At 32.3% G+C, this 19,100-nt stretch overlaps 4 protein-coding genes and 1 further gene across 5 annotated transcripts; 4 read left to right on the top strand and 1 right to left on the bottom strand.

Annotated features, from left to right (window-relative positions):
• The first annotated feature begins 2,400 nt into the window (after nt 1-2,400).
• On the top strand, nt 2,401-3,304 carry LOC106114202 (neuropeptide-like protein 33).
• A 2,514-nt stretch (nt 3,305-5,818) lies between these two features.
• LOC106114167 (uncharacterized) lies at nt 5,819-7,519 on the top strand. Its single transcript, XM_013307266.1, has 3 exons — nt 5,819-5,890; nt 6,602-6,764; nt 7,168-7,519. Exons 1-3 carry the CDS (start codon nt 5,885-5,887, stop codon nt 7,497-7,499), a joined length of 501 nt encoding a protein of 166 aa, XP_013162720.1. The 5' UTR covers nt 5,819-5,884; the 3' UTR covers nt 7,500-7,519.
• Nucleotides 7,520-8,757: 1,238 nt separating this feature from the next.
• LOC106114163 (Odorant-binding protein 59a) lies at nt 8,758-10,372 on the top strand. The gene is made up of 4 exons (XM_013307260.1): nt 8,758-9,198; nt 9,668-9,703; nt 9,840-9,966; nt 10,236-10,372. Exons 1-4 carry the CDS (start codon nt 8,758-8,760, stop codon nt 10,337-10,339), a joined length of 708 nt encoding a protein of 235 aa, XP_013162714.1. The 3' UTR covers nt 10,340-10,372.
• Nucleotides 10,373-11,363: 991 nt separating this feature from the next.
• AIMP3 (aaRS-interacting multifunctional protein 3) lies at nt 11,364-12,971 on the bottom strand. Of its 2 annotated transcripts, none has more exons than XM_013307175.1 (4): nt 12,786-12,971; nt 12,305-12,493; nt 12,021-12,116; nt 11,364-11,714 (listed from the first exon to the last, which is right to left on the bottom strand). In XM_013307175.1, exons 1-4 carry the CDS (start codon nt 12,855-12,857, stop codon nt 11,565-11,567), a joined length of 507 nt encoding a protein of 168 aa, XP_013162629.1. In that variant the 5' UTR covers nt 12,858-12,971; the 3' UTR covers nt 11,364-11,564. The 2 variants fall into 2 exon arrangements, with proteins under 2 accessions (XP_013162629.1, XP_013162631.1); XM_013307177.1 differs by having other exon boundaries at nt 12,807-12,971.
• Nucleotides 12,972-13,279: 308 nt separating this feature from the next.
• LOC106114044 (solute carrier family 35 member F5) lies at nt 13,280-18,132 on the top strand. Its single transcript, XM_013307119.1, has 10 exons — nt 13,280-13,788; nt 13,862-13,996; nt 14,222-14,287; nt 14,400-14,492; nt 14,819-14,971; nt 15,679-15,861; nt 16,096-16,243; nt 16,666-16,825; nt 16,943-17,170; nt 17,488-18,132. The coding sequence occupies exons 1-10, from the start codon at nt 13,633-13,635 to the stop codon at nt 17,555-17,557; spliced, it is 1,392 nt and encodes a 463-aa protein (XP_013162573.1). The 5' UTR covers nt 13,280-13,632; the 3' UTR covers nt 17,558-18,132.
• Nucleotides 18,133-19,100: the final 968 nt, after the last annotated feature.

Below are 19,100 nucleotides of genomic sequence, written 5' to 3'. Positions count from 1 at the left end.
CTACAGGCAATGATTGCTTCGCTCTTTCGACAAATTCAGGTAGCCGCTCACTCGCTTGACACCTTACAACATAGAAGACAACATGTAATTTAATGAAACTGATGATTTAATTTATGGTTGTTAACAACAATTTGTATCTCATAGCGCGAGACATGATACATCCTAATTTAACCTTTGTCTGACTTTTCTAAGATGTTATATTTAAATAAGACGAATCTTACTAATTATTAATACGAATTGTTTGGATGAATGGACATTTGTTACAAGGTATCTCCAGAATGGCTGCAAGGATTTTACTGAACTTTGGCATAGTTGTAGAACAAGGTCGGGAAGATCACATGGTCTATTAATTAAGTTTTGTTTATTTCCGCGCGGACGGAGTCGCGGGCGACAGCTAGTATAAAATAGTTTAGAATCCATTTATAAATCCTACATAATATTTTGTCACTCTATCCTAATTAAAGTTCATTGTATTCTCATCAGATTGCGTTGGTTTCATCAAAATTTTGCACCAAACACTGTGACGAATAAAAATCGTATTTATTTATATTTCAAAATATTTCAAATAATACTTTGTTACTTTATAAGAAACACGTTGCCTAAAATATACCCAGGTGAATAAACTGTAGAGTTACGAAAACTTTTTATTCTAAAACGTACCTAAAAACCTATGCGCGGTATTCACATTAATTAATATTATATTAACGATTAACTTAATTTTGATATAAAAAATACTATATTTCTTCTCAGTTCTGCAGTATCAGTTATTTTAATAACAATTCATTCGAATTCAGAAGTCATTGACACTACGGTACTAATTTGAAGACACGAGAAAAACACAGTACAAATTGAAATTTTCGTAATATCAAACTAAGATCGACTATTTAAGGTCACTGAACTTATATATTTTTTGCGCGTTTAAGAAGTGTTTTTGTTAAATGATGACCTTATCTAATACTTTTTAACATAATTATTTTTCGTGGAAACAAAAACCCATACTCATAAATATAAGTGAAAAAATGCTTTCAAATTGCTTTATTAACTTTGTTTTTTTATCAAAACGTGTAGCCTGAAGCCTTTTGTAATAGTGCCTAAAATGTATATAAGAATACATGTGCTTTTGTTAATGAACGAAATAAATAAATAAAACTAGCTGAACCTCGTATGCATTGCAATAAAAAAAGTTAAATAAAAGATCAATAACTCAAAATAATTTCAGATGCATTAATGCAATAGTTTCTTATCTTTGGTTTTGGATTAATTTATATCCATTCGACTTTGTAATCGTGGCAAACTGGGATAAACACAATGTAGCAAAAATCACGAAATCGCATTTATTAATATTTTCTGAGCTGTTTATTTTGTGAACGAAAATATAAGAAACATTGTTCCCAACAGGTTATTACGCCCGTGTGAAATATTTTAATCACTACCTTCAAAGTTATGCTTGGTTTATATTATTCCAGGACAGTGGGACAGTAGCGCTGGCCTGGTATGGACTGCGTTGGCTCACTGGCACGAGTTAGTGTTTATATTATGCCAGTTGTACTGTACTGAAATAATGTAAGCATGACGGGCATGTTTTATATCCAGTTTATTAAATTTGTCGATGTAAGATGATTATTTGTATTAAACAAAATTCGTATCATTATATCCATGCCTCATTAAAAAAGCCCGCCTAAGGAAAATACCATTGACAATGTTAGGTGCGTAATTAGAAAAATTTGAAGAATGGAAATAACCAAGACTAGCCAGAGGTCGTATACAGTTTTCTATATGTGCATAGTAATAACCCAAAGGTGCAATAGCTGGCGACATTAAATTCATTAGAAAATACATTAAACTTTTAATTACATTTACACGGATCAACTGAAATATTATATGATATTGATGATTGGTATATTTTCTTCAAGATACAAACTTTGAGAATGATGTGACAAGAATTCGACATGACATATGTATTCCATAATTGTCGAAAGAGAGAAAAAACTCCCTGACAAATCGATACACTTTTCAAACAATAAAAACCGAACAACCAATAGCTTTTAAAGTTCAGAAAAATTCTTATTTATCCCGTAACATAACCAAAGAGTTACACTACCACTTAGGTTATTGAATCGCATTTACTTGGTTTGCTATATGTTGAGAACCAATAAAGAGAAACAAAGAAAAAAGAACAAGTAAAGAAAGAAGTAGATACTAACATCACCCAATTTTCATAACATTGCTTTATAGAAAAATAGGAATTTTGTCAAAAAAGAATTGCAATTTAATATTTAATAATATTACACAATGTATGGAGCATTTAAACAATAAATTTATTTTCACACAATCGATATAAAAAGTTCCACTATCTCAACACCATGTGTTAATATACGTATGTCAATAGTTATGAGTCAGGCTGCGCTTTAGTTTTTCAGAACCGTATTTGAATAAATAGCCAGGCTCCTTGACCAACACCATCATTACTCGACGAGATCCAGTAAAATGAAGACTGTAAGTACCTTACGTATTCTTCGTAGAATTAAAATTATAATAATAAAATATTATTTTAAATTAAATTAAATTGTCAGTTTAATTTTTTTATTTCATTCATTGGATTGGACAATGACTTATGATCCTCAGATTTTTTAAATAATATTCTAAACCGAATTCTAAGTAATTTATCGGGATAAGTTCGGGTGACAAAAATAAAGATTGAAGTGATTATAGTTACGTCCATCTAGTACAACCATTAGATATTATACAATTATTTAAGTGTTAAAAATGATCATTATTACTATTCTTCTCCAGATCGTGTGTGTCAGTTTGTTGGTATGCTGCGTTGTGGTCGCAAACGCGCTGCCTGCGCCTGAGGCAGCATCCGAAGAAACTACTACACAAGTGGTGGAAGAAATCAAGCCTCTAGCGACAAGTGACGATGTATTGGAACCACAGGAATCGAGATGGGGTTGGGGAGGTCGCGGATTCGGTGGCTACGGAGGCTACGGTGGCTACGGTGGAGGATGGGGTCGCCCTAACTATGGATGGGGGCGCCCTCACTACGGTTACGGAGGCGGCGGTTTTGGTTTCGGAGGCGGCTATGGTTACGGCGGGGGATGGGGACGCTAAAAGTTTTTAATGCTCTTATCACTGTCCCGATTATATTCCATTTATTTTTGTTGCAATTGACCTGTGATGTATCGCCTCGATGAACTAACCATACATAATCATTGTCAAGATTATCATGTTCAAATCAGTTCATAATAAATAAACTTTTTTTACAAGAACATGTATTTTAATAAAAATACGTTTATGTAAAAATTTTCTCTGTTTTCTTACTCACCCTTCACTACAAGTATAAATATATATGATTTTGGAAAATTTTGTTTTTAAAACCGCAATACCAACGTACTAAAAAAATCGTACGTAAAATCTATCAAAAAGATTAATACTAAAAACAATAGTGTTTTGATTGTTTTCTACTATATAATTAATTATCACAAAAAAGTCTACCATCTGCAAAGTTTAATGACCACATTAAACAGGAAACAATACATTACGTAAATACGTCATTTTAATAAATAAATATTTACCTAAAATATAAAGTTAAGTTCACTCACCTTACAATTTCCGATTTAGATGCAGCTCATTTTAAAATACGGTACTTAATAAACAAAAAAAACTTTTTACGAAATAAAAATACCCGTTCACCTGATACAATCAAACTTCATGTAACATTACACATAATTTTAAAGTGTTCACAGTACACTGTACACAATTCACTTTAATTACACAATGTATACTTTAGACAATTTACAATAATTTTGCGAGTTTAAGTGTCTGGATGTTAGTAAAACAGCGGTCAGGTTGGCACTAATCATATTTTGATAAATTTTAATACGCTATTTACAGCTACCCTCATTATTACAATTTAATATATTACTACTGAAATATTTTAACAAAAGTAGCAGCTAATATTAACTTATTAAAAAAAACAAAGACCTTTTAAATATCTAAAGCAATTTTAAAGTTCATTCGACGCCGATGTAATAACATTTTAAAATTAAAAATATGCTCGATTCTTTAAAAATCATTAAAGAAAGTACCAAAAAATAATTGCTTGTCTGATTTCCATATCTCAGTTAAGGGAACCGACCTAAGTAATCAGCTGGACGAGATATTCGCGAGGTTAATGAATTATTTATTTTCAACTTATATGACAGTTAATGTACACATATTCACACCTTGTGAAAAACCCAATGTCAACCGTGGTCAGTAATTAAATGTTTGCTTAGAATTACTCGTTTTATTTCTTGACAAACAATTTATTGAACAATTCACATACATATCACTGAATCACATGAATCACTTATATACGTATGGCAAAAAACATATAAATATCAAATATTTCTTAACTCTAGCACACAAAAAGCAGTTTAGTTATCTATTTACATTAGTACCTTAGTGTACTTTTAAATATAAGAAATATTAACTAAAGGACTATTTCGAACCACAAAATTTACTCTTAGTGCAGAAAAAAGGAAATATTAATTCTTTCAACTGTAACATAGTGGCAACAATTAATTCAAGCCTTGGACAGATAAAATACAGTCTCATGTAATTCGCAGGACTTTCGCACAGTTTAAGAACCTTTAAGAACCTCTTTAACTTTAACTAAGCAATCTATATTCCAGACGTGACTTTTGACTTGTTTGAGCTCATCATAATAAACATTTTAAAGTGCAAAACAACTATTTTTCCTTTCAATAGTATAATTTGTTATTAAAGATTGAAAAAGGCAAGCCGCCGCAATGGAAAAATATTACATCTGCAATCACCGTTCAAGTAAACAATATCTACGATGAGTCGTATTTTCTTGTTTAATTATAATTAGCATAAATGTTAGTGACTCATTTATTCAACAAAATACTTCGCAATTCACAAACCCACAAAACAAATAAATATTTTTTTTATCTATATGTAAATCAAAATGTCGACCAAATCAGAGCGGCTGTAGATGTACCCTACACCAATATACTAAAAAGGCAGGGCCCAGGGAGGAGCGGCGCCTGGTAAAGCGGGTCACTGATACTTGATGACCACGACCAGTCTGAAAAGACTGTAACGACGAAGATGAAAAAGTAGAAATAAAAATGTATTAAAGAAATACACATTTAGTACAACATTAGATTTGATATTTTTCTGTTTACTTTTTCTCGCTTGCAAAGTAAGAACAGATACTAATATTTTGCCATGTCATTCTAACATGTGAAATATAAAACATATCCACATAAGCATTTATGGAAAATCCTATAACTTTGGGAAGTCCCCGGTCTATCTAATCTAACAACCTTCGAGACATCTTCATTGGCGATGAATCAATGTTTGTGTAATGACACAACATAGAGGTATGGTCATTAGTACATGTTTTTCAATGACACTACAAGAGGAATATGACCTATCATCACTGTCATAAATAACGTTTGCACCAAGACAAATACCAAACAGAACTATGCTATTAAATTAGAAATTTTATCTTTAATTTAAATTATTATAAAAAAAATCATTGTACCTTAAAAATAATAAGACATTGTTTTCAATCATAATGTAAGCAATTCATTTATTTACTACTGGAATACAATAAAAATAAGTAAATTCTGCCAAGACCTTGACCTTTATGAACGGTTCAAAAAAGCTTTCTTCGTCCTTGACAAGACGGCCCTTCACTTTTACAACCTTCAAACTGTTGTCCGACCTTGAAGTTACATCATAAAGCGATGTTTAGGAGAAAGCCTTCCCCTTACTCCTTCTAATATTGTTCTGACTATCGACTTATCAACAGTTTACTTTAATATTATAAAGGTTCTAGTGAAGTGTAGTAACAGTGTGGAAAATATTAATTATGTTTGTAAGTTATTAACTTTATAATAGTTGTGTCGTGAATTTTATTCTTAAAAGTCGAACGCGTTCAAAATAATTGGAGAAATTTCATTTGTTTTTCTAACACCGCGAGTTTTAGCATTAAATTGCCAATTGGGTAAAAATTAAATAGACTGATATAATAAATGATTTTTGTACTGCTAAGACATCAAACCCAGAAATCGAGTAACTAAACTCTTGCGTGATTTATGGTAATAAAAGTGTTATTTTTAATATTTAAAAACAAAAATTCAGTAGTGACTTTCTCATTAACTCGTTGATGTCTTTTCGTTACAAATAGTGTGATATTTTTTTAACAATTTCAGGATTAAAATAAATTCACAAATTTATAAATTAATTACGATACATTTAATATAAATAATCTTTTTTTTTAAATATATTTGAAATAAGCAAAATTAATTACTACAGGTGCTATCTATTAACCTTTACAATATTACCTTGGTGTACCATTAATCTACGATTGAACTTGCACCTTATTAAAATAAATATTTTTTTTAAATAACGGGAAACCTAATGGATCAAATCTACCGTCAACAAATATCTATAAACATTTACAAGCACAAGCATATATGTAATATATTAAAAAAAATTACTTTCATAAATTGTAAATATTTTCAAAATAAGAGAAAGTTTTCAATTCCTATATATTTTATTTTCATATATTATCACTTTGTTTCAGTTTCTACTATCATGGTACGTATGTGTAATTTGTATGACTGAATGCGCTGTATTAGACCCAGCTTTGTACCTTCAACCCAGTCCACCAATAAGGCAAGCAGACGAATATTTGTGGTCTCAATCAATGCAATCAAATGTTGAAGCTATCCCAATCAACGTATTAGGTAAATAATTAAATGTTTTGTATTTAAAACAGCATAATGCTAATTTTAATTTCATTTCATTTCAGTAATAAAACAATTTTAATAAAATGTCTACAGTGAACATGACTACAACTTAAATATTATTTTTGTATTATAATAAATGAAAAAAAACTAAAAATTATTTTGATGCTTTTTCGACTAACGCTTTAATTTCCAATTCAGTCCTTAGGCTTTTTGTCATGGTGTGAATAGTTATATCTTTTAACATGGGTTTCTGAGCCCAAAATCCCCGTTTAAAATATTGTTACCTCAGGTTTTTTTTATAATGACAGGGATAACGGTATGTTTTATATACAGATTTTGGTCTCAGAAACCAACGGTTACTGATTATTCAACTAGTTTTAATAACAATTTACATTTGCAGCATCTATAGACGGAGAAGATAGTATGCCCAAAGCGAGGACATTTTGGCCAAAGTTACGCACTGACTATAAATTGGGTAGTATTCATATTCCCCTAACATTTAGTGTAAGTGGTACTTACGGGAACTTTGGTGACGGTGGTAGTGCAGTTGGTTCAAGCTATGCGAGTATATCTGAACTGGGAAGCGCCAAAGTAAGCAAACCAACACTGGCCGGTTCAGGATACGACAATTACAATTCCAGTCCAACTGTAGTACGAATATATGGAAGTAGTAACAAACCAGTCTGGAGCGGTTGGGGTAATGGAAAATGGGGACATTACGGCAAAGGATAAATCTGATAATTGTGTATCAAAATAGCAAAGTATAAATTTTATTGATGATTAATTATCTATTAAAACATTTTTGGGCACATATCGTATTTTTTTATTTCCTATTTTATTTAAAATTCATATAAGTACTATTGTTAATGCGGTAAATATATAAAATCTGTAAAAAATCTGTTGTTGTCTCTCATAACCAATTTAGAAAATGTAATCTTACATATTAAATGTAGCCTTAATAATTGAGCTATTTTTACCGACTACAAAATCTTATCTTACCTATCTTACTCTTACTAAAAATATAAATGCGAATGTTTATATGGATGCATGGATGAATGAATGTTAGTTTGAATCTTTGGAACGGCTGAACGGATCTCGCTGAAATTTGGCATAGATGTAGAACATAATCTGGAAGAACACATAGTCTACTTATTAATTTTTTTTATCAATACAGCGCGGACAGAGTCGCAGGCTACAGCTAGTATTTTATAAATTTGTAATTAAATATTGAATTATATTATATGATAAATTTATAATTAAATATTATAATTAAATATTATAATTATACTTTTAAGGTCATTGCAATAAAGTCGATCAAATGCGATTAATAATTGCGTGACATCATAATATGACAGGTGATGCTGATGAGCATCCACTAGTAATATTACTTATAACACGTACAATTTAAATTACATTATCCTTATGAAAACAACAATTAAATTATAAATCAAGGTTGATAAATAACCATGGAACCAACACATCATGACAGTCAACACCCTTAGAACTAAGCAATTATATGGTCACTACACCTTATCATCATGTAAATTGTTTACAAAAGGTCGTCCACTTTAATAAATCGTTTTGCTTTCCGCCTCTTTTATTAAACATTCTCATACTAAGAAATAATCTTCCATAATTGTTAGGTATCTAACTCAGGTATTTACCTAATACTTAATAATCAAAGGTACATATAAACTTTGTAATTCAAATTGTAAGACTAACTTAGTATATGTTTATCTACCATTTGAAGTAAAATATAAAAATACCTGCTGCAGCTATCGTGTGGCATATCCCTTAGAATGGTATATTCAAACTGAGGACAAAATTATCAGTAATTACTGTGAACATGACAGAGATTCAAAAAAAGAATCAGAGCTGAACAGGATGTACGGCCAGTACTGTCACTCAAATGTCGTACATACTGATCTCATTTCCTGTCCACAATCATTTATATTCACTACAATACACTTACCTTACATAATACGCGACCATGCTTTGTATAGTAATTTTCGTATTACTACCAACTTTAGTTATATGTTCCAGTGAAGGGAACATTCATCTACTTGAACAAGAAATTGGTGAAGCGATAAAGGCTTGCATAGACAATGTAAGCGAAGAAAGTTCTACTAAACGCTACACCCGATCCAATAGGAACACATCAAATAACTACCAATATCATCAAATCGAAAATAATAAAAATTCTAATCCATACAACCATGAGAGACGTAACACAAGTGATATGATGACACCGAACAATGTAAGCACTATAACAGACAACGATTTGTTGGCATACGACGACCAATATGGAAACGAAAACTTCAATAACACCGGCAGAAATAATTATGGTAATTTTTACGGCAATAATAATAATACTTTTAAAAGAAGAAATAAAAGAAATGATCACTATTTGAACAATAATGAAGACGATCAGGTAAGCCGTGATAAATTTTCGAATACAGTATACATTAAAAGTGTTGTTACTGTGTGATTTACCGTGGGATTCTGTGACCAAAATCGCATAAACATATTGATATCTCTGTTTTACCAAAGATAATGACTGGGATGACAATATGTTTAATACAGAGAGTTCGATGTCAGGGACCAACGGTTAAACGCCTGTTTAAAAGGTATCGGCAAAAGTGCCTCCCTTGAAATACATAATATGTAAAGATTCCCGTTTTAGTAAAACTGTGTTCCCATAGATGTATGCTCAATTTTAAATTGATTGATAATAAATTATGCTTTGATATATTGTTCAGTCTTTTTAATTACATTTATTATTGCTTTTGAAGGCGTAATTTTATTTTTGTAATATTATGTAACAGGCAGGTAAAAATATAATAATAAAATCTGTTAACGTGTTTAACGCACAATAAATGTATTAACATTGTTTTTTCCAGTGCCTCAGTCATTGTGTGTTTGCTAATTTACATGTGGTAAGTTCTCATCAAGTATCAATAAACAATAGAGGACGCAAGCCCTCCGTAAAATATATAAATATAATATATTTTTTATTCATATAAAATTTTTATATGTTACTACTTACTAACTATTGTTAATATTTCAACTCAGGTTGATTCTCGAGGTATTCCTCGTGAGACAGAACTTTGGAATAAGATTCAAGCCGACGTGAAGTCACAGCAATCGCGCGTCCTTCTGCAGAACCAAATAAGATCGTGCTTTCAAGAACTACAAAATGGTAAATATAGCTTTCACCCTTTTAAAGCAGCAGTTATTTTAGCAACATATGGATTACGTTTGTCGTAATACTAGCGGTCGCCCGCAGGATTTAAGAAGTAGCCTTAACATGCACGTACATCAGCTAACTTCATGTAGAAACCGTCAAAATCGACCCAGCCGTTCCGGAGATTACCCGAAACAAAAGGCGGCCTTACAGTCATACATAGCGCTTATTAATAGCAAAACTATAATATACGTCGAATTAATCTCAGTTTTTTGTAATTCCAGAATCTGAAGGCAATGGATGTTCTTATTCGAATAATTTAGAGCGTTGCTTGATGCTACATTTGTCTGATCGAATGAAAGGAACTAAAAGCAAGAAACAATCTTAACAAATAGCTATACAGAATAATAAAAAAAAAACACGGACAAAAACAGCAAAATTATCTAATTATAATAAATGACATCCGTATATAACGTATGTAAATAAAGATTTGTTGGACTTTTTAATTTTTGCCCTTGCAGTATATTAATATTCCAAATTATTACACATCCAAGAAAATATAACTTTGTTACAAAACTCCGTCCATGACTTAGCAACTAAACTGATTATTATATTTCACATACGTCATCATAAGGCAAATAGTGATATTTATATGACAATAAAGCCTTAAACTTTATAAGTACAGGACGACTGGATATCCAGGATATGAGAACGGTTGAGGATGAAACACAATAGGCTCGTCTAGACTTCTATTTTCCAGTTCGTGTGGTAATATTTGTCTTGGTAAGTGTATTGTAAGTGAGCTCTGAAATAAGTTAAAAAACATGAAAACAAAATCTATACTTTCAAATCATAATGGAATATTTGTTCGCGGATTTCTTGATTATATCAAAATCTCAATATTAATATTACTAATGCTTTAAATATTTTTACTACTCGAATGCAATGAGACTCAACTACGATGACGTCATAATGCTGTATTATTAGGCTTTGTGCACAGATCACAAAAATTTTGCATCATCAGGCTGTTTCCATCTGCTGGGTTAGACTTTCCCCAATGTCTTCCAGTTTGCGGTCCTTCGCACATCGCAAGCAGTGACTCCCTGACATCTGGCGCCTCCATTCATTTTCAAAATTTTACACACACCAACACGATGAACCTTTATCACTCTAGTAAATGCTAACAAAGACAGGTAAAAAGTGAGGAAAGCCTGTGCTGTTTTTGTACAGATGAAAACTGCATTTTACAATTTATGCCATAAAAAATACCATGTCAACATGATACTTACATGTAAAAATATATTTATAAAATAAAATGAAAGAACAAGTTTAAAATTACAATTGCATGCAATATAGTTCAATACTCTGTGAAATTGCATTTTGTGACAGAAATATCCAAAGAAACAAATTTTACACAAAACACATTTATTGCCCAGCATTTTATGACACAATCATAATAAATAAAATGAATATAACCATGAAATTCCAATGCCGTGACAATTGTACTGGCACATATTGTTGTCTCTTTTTAATGAAAATAAATGAAAGAGATGACAATATGTAATACAAATATCAAGCATTTGAAACTCAGTTACAAACACAAAGTAGCTCACTCAATGTACAGCAGGTGCAAGAATAGAAAGGGTTAAAGTATTTAATGGTAATGGTGGCCGATTTGTACACACTCTGGGCTGAGCTTGGATATGCTTTGACCACCTGCAGACATTCATAAACAATTCTTGTTCTAAAACATTTAGACGCTCCTGAAATGAAAAGGAAATTTCTTATTTATATATTTAATAATTATGATGAATATGTTTGTGTTTTTTTATAATTCAATTTGAAGCCAGAAATTTTAGCCATGTATACTATGACTAATTAATTATTTAGGTTTCCAAGAGCATTAATTGTAATAAAAATAAGTAATGTAATTATTTTTAATGTAAACACGATATAAATAGTATTTAAAATCATGCTATCTTATTCCCCCTGAATATTTCAAACTATCTATCATTGGTAATTTATTTATATACTTAAAATTGAATAAATATAACATCTATTTAACTTACAATCAAAGGATACAGGGCATGATAAGCAGCGATGTCTGCCACTGTCAGAGCTTGTCCAGTTAAATATGTATTTTTAGCTAAAGCTTTATTAATTCCCTGAAAATAATACAGAAGGTTGGTGAAAATACACTTTAGCAAATGAAAATAACAATCTACAATAGCATTTATCTAATACACTAAGATATTACAGCAGAGTAAATTGAAACATTCTTATTAAGTATAGTTATTAGATAAAACTCGCCTGTTTTTGTAATACATTATTTTAAAAGTATATTTTGTTATACCTGTAAAAAGTTTTTAGCAAATGTAGGATTGGCAAGAGCTTGGTTGCCATACATTGCTATGTGTTCCAGCCATTGATAACTAAGAAGTATTTGCTCTTGACTCATTGGAGTGCCACTTTTTGCAGCCAGTCTTAAAACAATACTTGCAAAACCTTCTACATTTTCTTTATCAAGAACTGTTGTCAACACCTGTTGAAAAAGTTAGCTTGTATTTTGTATGTATAAAATTAAATAAAAGTATTGTATTGTGGAAGTAATAAGGTAAATAAAAAAAGTGTAGTTACATGAAAAAAAAATGATTACTCTCACTTAACATTTCATTCTTTTCTTCAAGCATACAATTCCTTTCACAACTGATAAGGCTCAAATACGATAAAACTTTTGCTGGTGGACCATTTAGAAATATCTTTAACAATCTTATTCAAAAAAATTCCCTAAAGTTATTAATCGCAACAAAATTAAAGAATGTTTTGCTACACACTTTGTCTGTATTATAACATACAGTTCCAACGGGAGTGTTCAGATACTTTCCAACCGATTTTATTACATCCATTCTTTATATTCTTGGCTTAGCTAGTTGGTTATAGTTTTTCGCTTAAACTTTTAAATGTTTGAAGATCGAGACCGATCCGAACGGAAACCTGAAACATAACCTATTAAACTCTTGCAGTCAACATGTCAATGTCATTGTAATCGTGTCAAAAACTTTTTTTTAATTTTATGACCTGGTAACATAGACCTTTAGTTCATGTGTCAAAAACTAATCATTTGGCATCAAGAAATAAAATTTAAAATGTCTGTGTGGGATACATGTCTTCAAAACATAAATTAAGAGTTAAATTTTGAAAACTGCATTTACCGAGAATTTATAACATAAAATGACGAAAATTTTATCATATCCTTTGGGTATATCATAACAATAATCGATTTGTAGATAACCCACTATTTGACAATGACATGACAACAGTGATTGAAACAGGACATCACAAAGAGTAACTTCAATTCAATTCTTTGCATTGTAATATTTATCTGTCAACTGTGTGTTTGAATGGAAAATAAGATATTTAATTTGCATAAACAAAGTAATTAAGTGATATAGAGCGAGCAACCAAAGTTAAAAGAAGTAGTAATAGTACTGTTTTTACGACATTACTAAATTAACCATTCAAGTGGTGTTGTTCTTTCATCTACAAATGTATTATCACAATATTGTTTTTTATTCAAATTTAAGTTTTCTTCGAATCGTTTCTTAAAATAATGAAACCATACAGCACGTGACGCCAAAATTCTGTTCTTTTTTCACTAAACAACATTAAAACTCTTCTTAAATGTTAACTTTATGTCACAACTATTTTCTAGTAACTCCTAATTCTAAGAACAATAAAGATGTTGTCCAGCATCAAAGTAAAAAGAAGTTTGTGTTTGGTGTTTTTATTTTATTCTTAGTTTCTGTTTTGTGGGTGGTGTCATCAGAATTTACAAAGGTATTCATGATACAATCAAACATTTGTAATAGTTCTTATATTCATGAGTTATAATCAATAACTTTTGTTGCAGTATTTGTACATTGAGAAGAAACTTGAAAGGCCTTTTCTTGTGACATATGTACGCAGTTCACTATTGTTTATATATTTGATTGTGCTTTGCTTCTCACCGCCTACAAGAGACCCATGCCGACCAGCTGACTATACGGTAATTATATCATTCACATAGTTTTTTTTCTTGAGTTACAAAAAGGTTATTTGTGTGTATGTAATAATGAATGTGAGTTTGTATGTATGTAGTTGTGAGTAAGATGTTATTGGTCAGTCAATTTATTGTTTTTTCAGTAATAATATACCATAGGCCTATGAAACCCAATTTTGTTGTATTTATATTGATAAATATTACATAGGATAACATAGAATTTGTTTGCAGCAACTATTGGAGCCTACAGCCGAAACAGATGATGAAAATTATTACAATGAAGCAACTAGTAGTTTGGTGAGTATAACATTAAAATAATAAATAATAAGAATTATTACTTAAAATGTTATTTCTTTTCCATTAATGACAAGTTTTGTTCTATGACACTTGGTTTGATTTGATTATTCAGGGAGACTCCACCTTTGTGCCAGTCCGGGCAGGTGAAACTACGGATAGTGATGATGCGGCCCCCAGAGCGGTTCGATTCAATAAAGTTGCAGAGGTAATTCTTATATGCAATATTAAAATTCTAGCATCAAAGTTTCCATACAATTGTTTGAGTTCCTCCTTGAGGGATTGTTTACATTTTCTTACTACTAAACAAAAATCAAGGTCTGAGCATCCTTTTTTATATTCAAATATTTTTATAAAGATGCATAAAAACTTTAAAATGGACACAAAAAGGTTGATGAACATCCATTCATGATAAGTTTTAAAGTGAATTTAATAAATCGCAGCTGAACGGTTCAAGTATATGTGATTTAAACTTTTGAACAGATTCAGAGCTGATTTACACACATCTAAGTGGTAATGTGGTGTCATGTTTAGGTGCGCGTGATGTCTGCAGCGATGGCAGGCGAGGCGCTGCTGGCGAGATTGTCGTGGTCTGCTTCGCTGCGGGCCTCCGAGCATGCGCAGCGCCGCGCAGCCGCTGCTGCTACTAAGCGACATTTACGGCTAGCAGTGCTGTTCTCTGTACCCGTTAGTATCTTACTCCGCTACATAAATGCGTGTGACAATATTTTTCTAAAGGAATTTTATAATCTTATATACCAAGCGTTAGACCTTTCGGGTTTTGAATTATTATCTTATTTCTATTTATATTGTTGTGACAAAAAAGATACAGATGATTGGTGAAAAGCAATTCCGCTTTTCCCCTGATAAGTGTGTGTGCTGGAGTTGTCCTAAAATGGGACGCATAAGAAAGGGAAGTGTTATCTTTCTGTGCTTTGCCTTAGTTGATTAAAGGTAGACAAGAAATGAACATATTCAGATGTTTATGGGCAGCTTTTCGCTATTTTGGAGAATTTAGGTGATGGATTGCTCGTTTGCTACCTTATATCATAAAAAATAACAAATAAAATAAAATAAAACTTCTTTATTGCCAGCACACAAATACATCAAATCACACAGTAATTACAAATATATATATATATATATATATATATATATATATGACGACAATGGCCTGCAGGCTCAGCGTGTACCGCATGGCATGGCCATGCGGAGCTGGTTTTCAGCCTGTCCCGGTAGGCCACGTTTTGGTCGTTCAGAGGTGCATGTGTATTATGAGGTTTCTTGAAAACAAATTGGAATATTCCGCTGGCGCCCGGAAATTGGAAAAGTATCAGTGAACATATAGTTTTCCTTGTAATATGTATAGAACTTTGCATTTGTTTGCATTGCAGTGGTTCATATCGAACTATTTGTACCGAGTGAGTCTACTACACACGTCCGCGAGCTCTGCCATCACGTACACGTCGACAGCGAGTGGGTTCGCGCTGTCATTCGGTGCGGTGTTCGCGCAAGTGCCCACAGACAGGTTCAACGTGTCCAAGTCTATTGCAGTACTTTGTACTGCAGCGGGACTTGTAAGTATTTATATTTACATTCAAATATCAACTTACTAATAATAATAATCCTAGTCTACAGTGGTTAGTCTATAGTTCTTTTCAAATATCTTGGCGGCTCAAGCTAATTGGAGAACTCTATGAAGAGGTCACTTTGGAAAAAACGATTTAGATTATTAGATGTCATAATAGTATGGACATATGTACATTAGGAGTGATAAACAGTTTTGTCAATGCTATTTTTATATAATTTAGGTGGTGTTAGGGTTGTCGGAGAGCCGGACAGGGAACTGGACGGGCGTGCTGGCCGCGCTGGGCGCCTCGCTCTGCTACGCAGTGCATCTCCTCCTCTTCCGACACGAGCTGAGGAAAGGAGACGGCATCAACTCTGTACTACTCATTGGTAACAACGCCATTTTTATCTTCATAACTGATGATTCGCTTTAAAATAGAATTGGTAACGTCAATATTTAGAATTCATCTATATTGTCTATCAAATTACAATGATTTTTTTCAAATGAACAAACATGAGACAAGAAACATGAATCACTTTGCGTGTTATTTTAGTTTTGATGAAGTAAATTAATTGTTAGGCAAAGTTAAGTAACACCCAGACAGTTAAATATACTGCTATATCTTTTCCCTAAAGAGGGTCTTCATAGACTGATCTTCCATACATCTCTATCGGCTGTCATGTCTGAATTCATTCCCTTATGCATGTCTTCACACAATCCATCCATATGGAGAGCATATGCTCTTATGTCTTCCTCTACATTAACTCTGTGAAACTTTATAATATACATAAGCTATGTATTAAAATATCAGGGGTGGTTGGGAGCGCTTGCGGCTGCCTCGCGTGGGCGATGGGTGGAGTGCTGGTGGCCACCGGTCTCGAGACCGCAGATCTGCCCACACCAAACCTCTGGACGTGGCTGTTATTGGACGCGGTTCTGGGACCTCTGCTACTAGACTCACTCTGGATTTGGTAAGCTAATTCTTTAGCTAACTGATAAGTCGCGGAAAACCGCTAGTATTTGCTAAAGTTGAAAGTAGAAGAAGTGAAAAGTGGCATGAATATATTAGAAAGGAATATGATGAACAGGGGCAGATCTCTGACGTCAAATAAGATGGCGAGCGGCATGCTGGCGCTGAGCGTGCCGCTGGGAGCGTGCGTGGAGGCGTGGCGCGGGGCGGCGGGCGGGGCGGGGGGCGCGGCGTGCCGGCTCGCGGCCGCGCTGCTGGCGGCGGCGGGCTGGGCCGCACTCGACCTGCCCCATCTGCCCGCTCTGCCGCACCTCGCTACAAGACTCCGCCCTACAGATGCATTCTCGTAAGTATACAGTTTCAGACTCCAGAATATATTATATTTTGCACGAATGCTCCCCGCCCAGTGCGATACCACGACCACACGGAAGGCTCGTCTAAAGTTGAAGTAAATATGCGAACAGTTTGAAAAGTTTGCATTCCGGAGGCCTTATTTTGTTTCCTTTCCCTTCCCACCCTTTTCTTATAAGGAGATGGATTTGACGGTTGAAAGGTCGCACAGGAAGGGGAAATATTCTCATTCTGTGCGTCCCCTCCTCCCTCGATTAAAGGTAGCCAACATAGGAATCTTTAGTTATAATATTTGCACCATTCCGTGTGTAGGAGTATAAGAAACATAGCGGAGCTTGATGAACAGTCAGAAGCACTGATGTCTTCGGAGGAGCCGACGTAACGTTCTGCGGTACTGAATGTTTGTCACAAGCATGTTTAACGCAACACAACTATTTCGTTATTCCTATACATGTCACGATGTAACATGCCCGTTTTAATAATTTTATTTTACACAGAGTAAAAATTAAACCCCAGTCTATGGTAGTATTAACTAGTAACGCAGTCGACACAGCTGATCCTTTCAGCCGGATATTAAAAAAAAAATTATTTTTGCGAACATAGCGCGAATTAAAGAAGCAATTTACTTAACTGTCAAAATTAAAAATTTCATATTAGATTCAAGAATGTGGTTTTTCAGTTTTTTAAATAAAATTCATTTGTAACAATATTAAAACTGGCCTGTTATTTCGTGACCACTCTAGTCTAATACAAAATCTAGCATTTACGTAAACAATAAAATAAGAGAAAATGGCGCCCTATCTGTGAATATTCTACACGAGATTTATTTTGCTTGGCACAATCTTAGTTTAGTGAATACATCCAGATAGGTAACCAATTGTTAACCATTAACGTAAAAATAATCATTCCAATACATTTTATTCTTTATATCTTTATTTTACGTATATTGTTTAATATTTTGTTATATTTTATTTGAAAAAATCTTTATTCATACTGTAAACACACGAATTATATATTTTTATATCATAAGTACCTAATGGTGAATCCAAAATATTTTATTAAAATATTACCTAAATTTACTTAACATCAATGTCTCGTCTTATACTTTCGAAAGTTTAACGATATTTAGACAAAACAAAAAGCATTTTTAACTGCCGACTTATCAAAATGTCAATCCAAACAAATAACATTCATTACTATTCATTTAAAATATATAAAAACTATTTTATTTTATTTCTTGACAATTTATTTTTTAGGACAATCATTGTTCTCTGTGCCTTTCCCATTTATAAATCAATTAGAAATTAATTAGAGTTAATAGTACAAACATGTTTACTCTGGTATATGTGATCTAGGAGAAACTTTCTGACTTGTATAAAACTCCATGTTAACTTAATTGCGACAAAAATAAATAAAAACATTTTTTGACCAAAAAAAATGTTCATAACCATTGTATATTAAGAATTAAACTACCTTTTACAAATATCTGTAATGAACAAAAAAGGCATGTTGTTAAAAACTGCTTTTAAAATTATTTCTATGACTAGAAAATTGTATATAAACTATGAGAATACTCTTTAGTATAATCAAATTAATCTTTTATTTACGCCACTTCATTAAAACATGATTGTAACTCATTTTGTATGAGATTTTATGTATTTTCACGATTTCTTAGGCATAATTAAGTTCAGATTAAAAGAGAAATGTTGCTAAAATTGTCTTGGATAAGTTTGTCCATTGTATTACTTTCAATACAATTATTTATTTAAAAAAATAACTACATAAGATCTCATTCGATAATATAGAATACACTGTCTGTTTAGTTCTTAGCTTCGTATGAAAACACTGTTAATATCAGTATTGTATAAAAAATATTTTATTATCATTGAGAACATCAAACAATTCGCAATAGATTTTGTATTCTA

The sequence above is a fragment of the Papilio xuthus genome, unplaced genomic scaffold (assembly GCF_000836235.2).
Source record: "Papilio xuthus unplaced genomic scaffold, Pxut_1.1 DF828142.1, whole genome shotgun sequence".
Classification (NCBI taxonomy): Eukaryota; Metazoa; Arthropoda; class Insecta; order Lepidoptera; family Papilionidae; genus Papilio; species Papilio xuthus.
Note: the sequence above shows the minus strand (reverse complement) of the source record. Positions and strands in the feature narration are given on the sequence as shown.

Excerpts from the sequence above, each read along its gene's own strand:
- LOC106114163 (XM_013307260.1), top strand. The coding sequence starts at position 8,758 with ATGCTTTGTATAGTAATTTTCGTATTACTACCAACTTTAGTTATATGT. Across the intron at positions 9,704-9,839 it reads TGTTTGCTAATTTACATGTG|GTTGATTCTCGAGGTATTCC; the intron begins GTAAGTTCTCAT and ends ATTTCAACTCAG. Across the intron at positions 9,967-10,235 it reads CTTTCAAGAACTACAAAATG|AATCTGAAGGCAATGGATGT; the intron begins GTAAATATAGCT and ends TTGTAATTCCAG.
- AIMP3 (XM_013307175.1), bottom strand. The coding sequence starts at position 12,857 with ATGGATGTAATAAAATCGGTTGGAAAGTATCTGAACACTCCCGTTGGA. Across the intron at positions 12,494-12,785 it reads TATGTTATAATACAGACAAA|GTGTTGACAACAGTTCTTGA; the intron begins GTGTGTAGCAAA and ends CTTTTTCAACAG. Across the intron at positions 11,715-12,020 it reads ATGCCCTGTATCCTTTGATT|GAGCGTCTAAATGTTTTAGA; the intron begins GTAAGTTAAATA and ends TTTTCATTTCAG.
- LOC106114167 (XM_013307266.1), top strand. Across the intron at positions 6,765-7,167 it reads TATCCCAATCAACGTATTAG|CATCTATAGACGGAGAAGAT; the intron begins GTAAATAATTAA and ends TTACATTTGCAG.
- LOC106114044 (XM_013307119.1), top strand. The coding sequence starts at position 13,633 with ATGTTAACTTTATGTCACAACTATTTTCTAGTAACTCCTAATTCTAAG. Across the intron at positions 16,244-16,665 it reads CAACTCTGTACTACTCATTG|GGGTGGTTGGGAGCGCTTGC; the intron begins GTAACAACGCCA and ends TTAAAATATCAG. Across the intron at positions 16,826-16,942 it reads CTAGACTCACTCTGGATTTG|GGGCAGATCTCTGACGTCAA; the intron begins GTAAGCTAATTC and ends TATGATGAACAG.